We start from the raw sequence: 8592 nt of genomic DNA, 5'->3' as shown, positions 1-8592 counted from the left end.
TCATGTTGCTTATGCCAGAACCCAAACAAAATAGAAGAAAGTAAGTGTAGGCAGTCCGGAGACACGTTGAGGAAATGGATCCAATTTCCTCCAAGATTCCTATCTCACATTCTTGGGATGGGAATAATGATCAATGGGGATTGCAAGCCTGAATTCAGAATCTGCTTTATTGGCCAAATATGTGTACTGTACACATAGGCCTACAGTACAAGAAATGTCAGTATTTTGTTGCACTCTACCTACACAGAACTAGACACAGGATACAGCTAAGAACAAGGACAAGTCAAACAATGATAGGTAAAATTTAAAGTAGGAAAACAAGATAGCCTACATAAAAGTATACAGGTCAATATACAAATCAATGGACAACATATGTTTAGGCCTAGGGGCCTACAGGCTATAAGTCAGATTGTTTCTGTAACAGTGCAAAATAACAGTGTAAAACTATAAAATAAGCCTAGCGTACATAATGTCTAACCTACTAGTGTCAAAGAAAAAGAACATGTGCTTTTGAAACATTTTTGAAAATAATTGCTTTTTGCATTCTGGTACTTTACCCAGCTGCAGCAGCTACGGGAGGCATCAACTTCAGCAGGCATCGTGAGAAGAAAAAAAAGTTCTTTTGACGTCAGCCACGTCAGATTTCAGTAGTCCAAGATGGCGGAGGTGAGCGGGTTGAGGAGCCGAAATCACTTCGAGCCCAACTGCAAAAGCCGAGTCGTTGACGAAGGTAAACGGTTGTTGGTTTTGTCGAGTAGATAACAGTAGTAACAGTAAACCGATCGAGGAGTGCGAAGTAGAGAAGCGGAGGATTCAATTTGAACGTTTTTTTTTGGTATCTGTCGCCTTTGTCTTTCCGCTAGCGTGTTTTCAGTTAGGGACCCGCGGTGTCTTGAAAAATGTGGTACCCCCTGCCAGATTGTGTCTCCCCTAACGTAGCTTCGCAAACATAGTGTTAACACAGTCCGTACTGTGTGAACATTAACGCTAGCTTAAGGGAGATACATGTTGTCGTTGTGTTTTCGCTCTTTCAAAACGTGTTTTCTCTCTTTCAAAACGTGTTTTCTCTCTTTCAAAACGTGTTTTCGCTCTTTCAAAACGTGTTTTCTCTCTTTCAAAACGTGTTTTCTCTCAGTGACTTAAGCTGAAAAGCTGTTGAGTGACACTGATTCTGACCCGGATACAAACCGCGACACCTGTCAGCTCATTTGTCCGGGCCGTCACTTTCACCTGGCCCATAGAGCACCAGCGGCTTGTCTGTGGTTGCTTGTCTGTAAACCTGCCTGTAGCTGCATAGTCACCCTGTATGGGTTTCAAGTGCGTTTGTTTCTGAACTTTGAAACAGTCCGCTTTATGCAACTCCCGCTTTCTGTGATGGGGGTTTCAGCCTAACGAACTACACACAACACATAGCTAGTTACGTTAATCTTCTCATCCCACTAACTACTCAGATATTTTTAAATATCCTATTATTAGTCTGTCCAGTATAACGGCAGACTTATCCACTTATTTGCTGAGCTATTTTTGTCTTCTGAATACAAATAAATACAGGAGTGTGATAGCATATGACATTTTAGTAATTACTAATCGCAACAAAAAGAAGTAATCCACAGTCATTAACACACTGGTGACTCTAGTAAAAATGAATAGCCTACTTGTCACAACTGATGCAGACTTTTCTGGATTGCTGTATGCTGGATCCAGACTCAAGGGTGGTGTTGATTCTCAATATCTCATGATGGGATATACTGTAAGTTACTCACAATTGTGAAAACGTAAATTGGATTTAGAGCAGTGTAAATGTATACTTTGACAGATTGTGGAAATGAGGCTACTGCCAGGGCCTGTTTCTCATGAATCGAGTAGTTAATTGACTGAAAAGTTTGCAACAATAACTATGATAATTTATTAGCCTTATCATTAATCTGTTGCAATCACATGGCAAATAGCTTAATACTGCTTTGGACTGTTTTTGAAAATGTCACCTTGGGCTCCTAAAACTTGTTACAGGCTTTTTTATCAAATACACTTTTTTGTTGACATTTTATAAACCAAGAAATGATTTGATTAATTGACTAAAGTTACCATTGTATCAACCGAAAAGAGAAAAACAGTCTGATATCCTTTTCCTCCAAGGCTAAACCTTGTAAAGACTTGTAAGCAAACAGTAAACTGTCAGTTTCCAAGGCTCAACACTGAGATATAGTCGGAATGACTCATTTTATCATGGTAACCTGTATGTCTACTTTCACACAGGCCAGCTGACTCTGTGGCAACAACATTCAATAACTGCTGCTGCTCGTAGTCTGCACTTTGTCCTCACAGACTCCCGATTGGTGTGCTTGCTGCAATTGAACATTTGCCCTCCTTGACTCTTGTCCAGGGAGGCTGTGTCAGGTTGTCTATTTATGCTGGTGAGCAGGGGAGTCAGTGAACTTGCATCTTAATAGGCTGCAGTGGATTCCTCATCTTCTTTCATAAACTCAGTCCTTGCAGTCTTGTTGTCTTGACATATAATAAACATATGTTGCCTGGTCACTCAAATGCATAGCCTGGATGTTACAAGAGGGTGTTGAAACCCTGCTTGAGAAGCACTGGCATTAATAATCAGTGCTGCAACAGTAGAGAGAAGATTATTCCATGAATTTTTCCTGCTTTCTAAACACTTAAATTGCCAATGTTCTTTCTTACGGTCAAAATATGAAGTGGCTTAGACAAGACATCAGAAAATATTTAACATAATCTTGCTTGCAGAATATTTGTCACTGACTAACTTAGCAGTAGTGCATTTTCCTTGCATGCCTCAACTTTACCACCAAAGGTTTAACCCCTTTTTTCATTTCCTACACCAAATCTATTCAAGGACATAGGAAATAATCTCTTTATACTATAAAAACTCCCATATTTAGACAGCTGGTTAAGTTAAGTGGACCATGGCCTCTAGCTGCCTCAGATATAGTGCAGGAGTCCAGGGAAGGGAGAGCTCATTTGGGACAGTGCTGAGATGTAGGCCTAGGCTAGCTTGCGTAGCCACTATTCTTGCCATGCATAGTTAAAGATAGGTGTGTGTGTGTGTGTGTGTGTGTGTGTGTGTGTGTGTGTGTGTGTGTGTGTGTGTGTGTGTGTGTGTGTGTGTGTGTGTGTGTGTGTGTGTGTGTGTGTGTGTGTGTGTTAACAAATAGGCCCACTAACATCTGCTCAGTGCCTCCATAAGATAAGAAGTATTGTAGCTAATTTAAAGACCTGTCCTTGTCTTCTGCAAGATGAGAAGTAGGACAATGCGTTAGCCACTTTAACATGTAGTGGGTGTGTAGCAGTGAATGCACATATCAGCAAAGATGATGGTTTTTCACTGGCTGTTATGATTCCTTGCATGCATATTGTGTTTGTCTCTCGCACACATTCTGCTGCAACACAGACTCATTGCAGTCCCAGCAGAATAGTTTCTTTGTGTGGGTCCCCTTTGTGGCTGCAGTCTGTGCCACTTCATCCTGCAAAGTGCTGCTCCGGACTAGATGGGAAGCTGCACCGCCACAGATGGATAAAATCTGTAGGGCTACTTTGTGTGCAGAGCAGATTAATGTAACTGCTCCATGCTTACAGCAGCTTCTCAAACACTTGCACAGCATTGCTGCTGCCTTTTGACAACCTACTTCTCTGCTATAGAGGCCACTCGGTCAGTGCCTAAAAAGTATTAAATTCGGTACCCAGCCCTATTGTTTGCCAACTGTTTTGATAATTGATTAGTTGTTTGAGTCATTTTTTTAAGACAAAAGTAAAAATTCTTTAATTCCAGCTTCTTAAATGTGAATATTTTCTAGTTTCTTCTCTCCTATGTGACAGTAAACAGAATATCTTTGAGTTGTGGACAAAACAACGCCACCTTGGGCTTTTGGGAAACACTAATCCAAATTTTTCTCTATTTTCTGACATTTTATAAACCAAACAACTAATCAATTAATCAAGAAAATATTCAACAGATTGATCCACTATGAAAATAATTGTTCGTTGCAGCCCTAAAAATGTGGTGTTGACGGTTGCCGTTTACTGTAGACCGTCTTGATGTGTCATCATTATAAAAACACATTCTGGTTGTCCTTGCTCAACATAGATGACATTGCAGCAATGTTCACTATGTGCTGCATTAGTTATCTTACTGTTTAGCTGGAGTACCCAGGGTGTGTCCATCTTTTTTCAGATGGGTAATTTTGGCTTTCTTTGCTCATCAAGGTTGAGCAATCAAATTGGAAGGAATGGGTCATGCAGGTTTGCCGAAACTTGATTTGTATATGTGGTGAGAGATGCTATAGGCCTTTATAATATTTGGATGAGCAATGCTTGATACTTGTCCTACCTGTTCAGTGTCAGTGTTTTAACCAAGGAAAGAGGATTGCCACTTTGAGTATACTTCAGGGAGTGTCATCTTAATCCTTGGACTTTGGGAAATTGTGACAATTTCCCTAGTTCCAACCAACAATAAATCGATGAATCAAATCAGTGTGCAGATAAAGCAATGATTAATCAAATCAGCCCTAAAATAATGCTATAATGCTACCAATGAAGACAAGTACTAGTCTGCATGCATTGCAGTTTGTGGCTCAGCACAGTTGCTTATACTGCAGTTATGTTACTGTGACAAAGAAAGTAGTCTTGCAGTTTTAGAGAAAACAGGCTTTATTTTCACAGAAACTTCAAAATGACAAAGAAGAATGTAAAAAAAGAAGAAAAAATATCCTCCTAACTTTTCTTGTGTCCTTTTTCCTAGCCCTTTTATGATTTTCAACACAAGGCTATTTTTGAGTTTGACCTAGATGGATAGACCCGAGTGGATAACGGTATTTAGCCCAGCAAAAAATGTTGGGGAGAGTTACAATTTGACCGGGCATTTCACTTTCTCACGTTAACAAACTCATGACAATCGTCTATTACTTTAAAAAAAAATTAAAAAAAATTACAAAACACTGCCTCCACATTTGTCTCCTTCTCACTTTACACCCATTGTCAGTACATTAACATGCAGCATGATGTTATCTAACTAGTGTAATTTAATCTCTTTCTCTCTCTCTACTTTGTGTGGTTATCTAAAGGCTTGAGGGGTGTAGAAGATGTCCCCATTTTTCGGCATAAGCAGAGGCCTCCTTTAGTCATGTCCGAAGACCTGGAGGAGGAATTGCTCCCCAGCACTATGGCCTCAAACTCGGGCAAAAATGTTAGACTTGCCCCCTCATCAGTTGAAGAGAGTGGGGAAGAAGAGGTAAAGTGTTAATGTATTTTTTACAGTATATACTTTATTCCTGTCCATTGACAAGCACGCATACCATATCAAACTAAGATTTATTTAGAATATTTTGTCATTCTATAAATGTTAAGGAAGAGAATATCAAAGAGTATAACAATGTGTTTACATTTCAAAATCTTTGAATTCTAGCTGCATTTGTTGTACGTCAGGCTGCTGAATGTGGTCACCTTATTCCCTCCAGACGCTTTGTTTGCTGATCTCAGCTTCGTAAATTTCAGTTCCCTATCTCCTCCATTAAATCTGCCTCATCATCAGTGTGATCACTTAAATGCCTCCTCGATGCCAGGGAAAGCCTCTGATTGATTGCAAACTCATGTCTCCAGGATGTGGTAGAGGAAGAGAAGGCCAGGCCCATCCAGGTTGTCCTGGCCAACGAGGACGAACACAGCTTTGAGCTGGACGCTGCAGCGCTGGAGAGGATCCTGCTGCAGGATCACATCAAGGACCTGAATGTAGTGGTCGTGTCTGTGGCCGGGGCCTTCCGCAAGGGCAAGTCCTTCCTGCTGGACTTCATGCTGCGCTACATGCATAGTCAGGTGGGATAAATACTGTGTTCTGTACTTAATACATGATGTCATGATGCTGCATCTTGATTAGATGTTTTGTAATCTGGACTAGGGCTCCTGAAGATCTAAAATCTCTATTTAAAATTAACTGGAGACAGGCTCGGTAATACATGCCGCGAGCCGCTGTGGACTTGTCAGTCCTGCAAGCGGTTTCAGGACCGCGTGTGTTCTACAGTGTACAAAGCATCAACACCGGTACAAGCCTACAGCTGTCCAAACACAAACTGCGAAAAATTTGTCAAAGCCTCCCGGGGCTTGTCGGTCAACTGCTAATGATCGGTTAACATTTAATTTCATTGTGCTTTCTTTTGGAAGGCTGGCTGCCAAACATCGCCACTTACTAGTTTATAATCGTTATAAAATCACGATCTCGATTCACCCTGTTCACAATTTAATTCTTTTTTTTTTTTGTTAATGACTTTGATTCTCATTAACTTTTATGAGCCGACTGCATAACAAACGCTACTGCTTTCTTCTGTGAGTTTTAAGATAGACTGTATAAAATAGGTTTTGACGCGCTACAATGCTCTCCCTTCTCTTCATTGAAGCCTCTGTTCACAGGCTTGTGGTGATGCGCAATGTGCTATAGCTGCAAAAAAAAAATCTGTTTTTTGTTTTGTCATGGTCAATAATATAGTGGCAGAGAATCGTGATATAATTTCAAAGCTAAAAATGTTTGATTCATATTTTCCCCTTAATCGTGCAGGCCTACTTACTAGCTAATTAATTAGCCTGAGTTAAACGCTAGCTATCAGTAAACAGAAGGTGGTGGCTGGTGTGTGCGCCAGTGTTTCAGTGTGTTCCAGAGGCGTGCAACCTCTGACGTACATATAGCAATTTGTAAGTTGCTTTGGATAAAAGGATCAGCTAAATGACATGTGATGTAATCTTACCACTTTAATTTTGAACACCGGGGCTAGTTTGAAATATCAGTGGTAAAGTTAACTGATATTATTACTGATATTAAAAAGCTATTTGTCTGTGATTTGTCTTTTCACAGTTTGATTTGGTTGGTGGTTGATGATGTGGTTATTGGATATTCCTTTGATATTTATCATTTAACATAATTTCTTGATTAGTCAAATAAAAAGTCACAAACTAGTAAAAACAAGTCCACCACAATTTCCCGATATATTAAATTTAAAATGAGAGAAGATTTAAGAAAATATTAACATTGAAGAAGCAAGAACCAGTAAATTTTGACTCCAAACAATGAATTGATTACTAAAAAACAGTTGACTAATTAAAGAATCTATTATACTGTAAATGAGATGCTTATTTTTTTAATTTATTTTAAAAGCACAGGTTGCTATGCCATTTTTAGACTAGAGTTTTATACAATATAATATCTGACCTTGGTTTGCAATGTACCACACTACATTGTCAACTTTAAAATATTTAACAATATAATGTAACAATAAATTATTTCTTCTGTCAATTGGCTTCTTCTGTCAACTTAAGCAAAATAACCTGCCATCTAGTTTCTCTTTTGTAACAGCAGTCTTCTTCACAGAAGATGACTTGTTGTCAATAAAATCAATAAAACAGCCATGTCCGTATTCTATTATTATTCTTAACAATTAAGTGTCTTACACGCACATAGCAGAGCCTGCATACTGTGGCTTTTTTGTTGACAACGTGAACTTTGTCAACAAAACTGAATAACAAAACTGAACTGGCTGTAGCTAAGTCAGAGGAGGTTGACTCGCAGCCCGTCCTGTGTTGTGTGTTGTGTGTGTGTGTGTGTGTGTGTGTGTGGTGTGTGTGTGTGTGTGTGTGTGTGTGTGTGGTGTGTGTGTGTGTGTGTGTGTGTGTGTGTGTGTGTGTGTGTGTGTGTGTGTGTGTGTGTGTGTGTGTGTGTGTGTGTGTGTGTGTGTGTGTGTGTGTGGTGTGTGTGGTGTGTGTTGTGTGGTGTGTGTGTGTGTGTGTGGTGGTGTGTGTGTGTGTGTGTGTGTGTGTGTGTGTGTGTGTGTGTGTGTGTGTGTGTGACAAAAGGGAGTAATCTGATCTGTTGAAGAATCACGCAAGTTTTTTACAAAGACACAGATATTAAGATATTAAATTATTCGCATTTAAAATAGGCATATGATGGTCTCATTTACGTAGAAATGGCCTATAATGGTATAGGTTATCAACTGGTACAGAGGGACGTGAGCTCAGTAAACAACTGGTTCACACTTGTTTTGTTTACATGAGCAAGGTAAACATCAAACGCCTCATCCTTCCTCTGGGGCTTTAATATTGTGTAACATTCACAGTCAGAGATTGTGAAAACAGGTGGGCTCTTCTTCAGATGAGATTGCAACCAGCACTGATGTGTGTACCCGAATGTGACGAGCAAAAGTAAGTGCTCCCTGTATGGTCTCGTACTGAGATACCTACATAACCAGGTGATTACGACACGCAGCAAGGCACATGAACAAAGCAGGGTGGTTTAACTGGTCCTGGCCTTCTTGGAAGGTGAGCTTTTTACTATAATAAGAGTTTGAGAACACTTATACTATATTAAATCAGGTTTATCAAGAGTTTCAGTCTAATACAGTCTAATTTCTCTGTGTGGTTACTGACCTTTTGAAATAATGTCTCTAAATATGAATAACACTAAGTGGTACATTACATACCCAGAAGCACATTTTCGAGCATGGCTATCCAACAACTGTGTGACTCTCTCTGACACACAACTAGTCCTTCAGAAGCAGCCGGGATCACCTTACACTCACTTGCACA

General features: G+C 39.8%; 1 protein-coding gene across 3 annotated transcripts in view; it reads left to right on the top strand.

Moving 5' to 3' along the window:
• The first annotated feature begins 573 nt into the window (after nucleotides 1-573).
• Nucleotides 574-8592, top strand: part of atl2 (atlastin GTPase 2) — a 16063-nt gene continuing 8044 nt past the window's right edge. For 2 of the 3 annotated variants that reach the window (XM_032540968.1, XM_032540966.1), the window contains exons 1-3: nucleotides 574-730; nucleotides 5088-5254; nucleotides 5623-5835. In XM_032540968.1, coding sequence (XP_032396859.1) covers nucleotides 658-730; nucleotides 5088-5254; nucleotides 5623-5835 — 453 coding nt within the window. In that variant the 5' untranslated portion in view covers nucleotides 574-657. Of the gene's footprint in view, nucleotides 731-5087; nucleotides 5255-5622; nucleotides 5843-8592 lie in introns of all 3 variants that reach the window. The other variant, XM_032540967.1, reaches the window with a different exon arrangement.

Source organism: Etheostoma spectabile, chromosome 17 (genome assembly GCF_008692095.1).
Source record: "Etheostoma spectabile isolate EspeVRDwgs_2016 chromosome 17, UIUC_Espe_1.0, whole genome shotgun sequence".
In the NCBI taxonomy this organism is placed as follows: Eukaryota; Metazoa; Chordata; class Actinopteri; order Perciformes; family Percidae; genus Etheostoma; species Etheostoma spectabile.
This window is presented reverse-complemented; position numbering and strand designations above follow the sequence as displayed.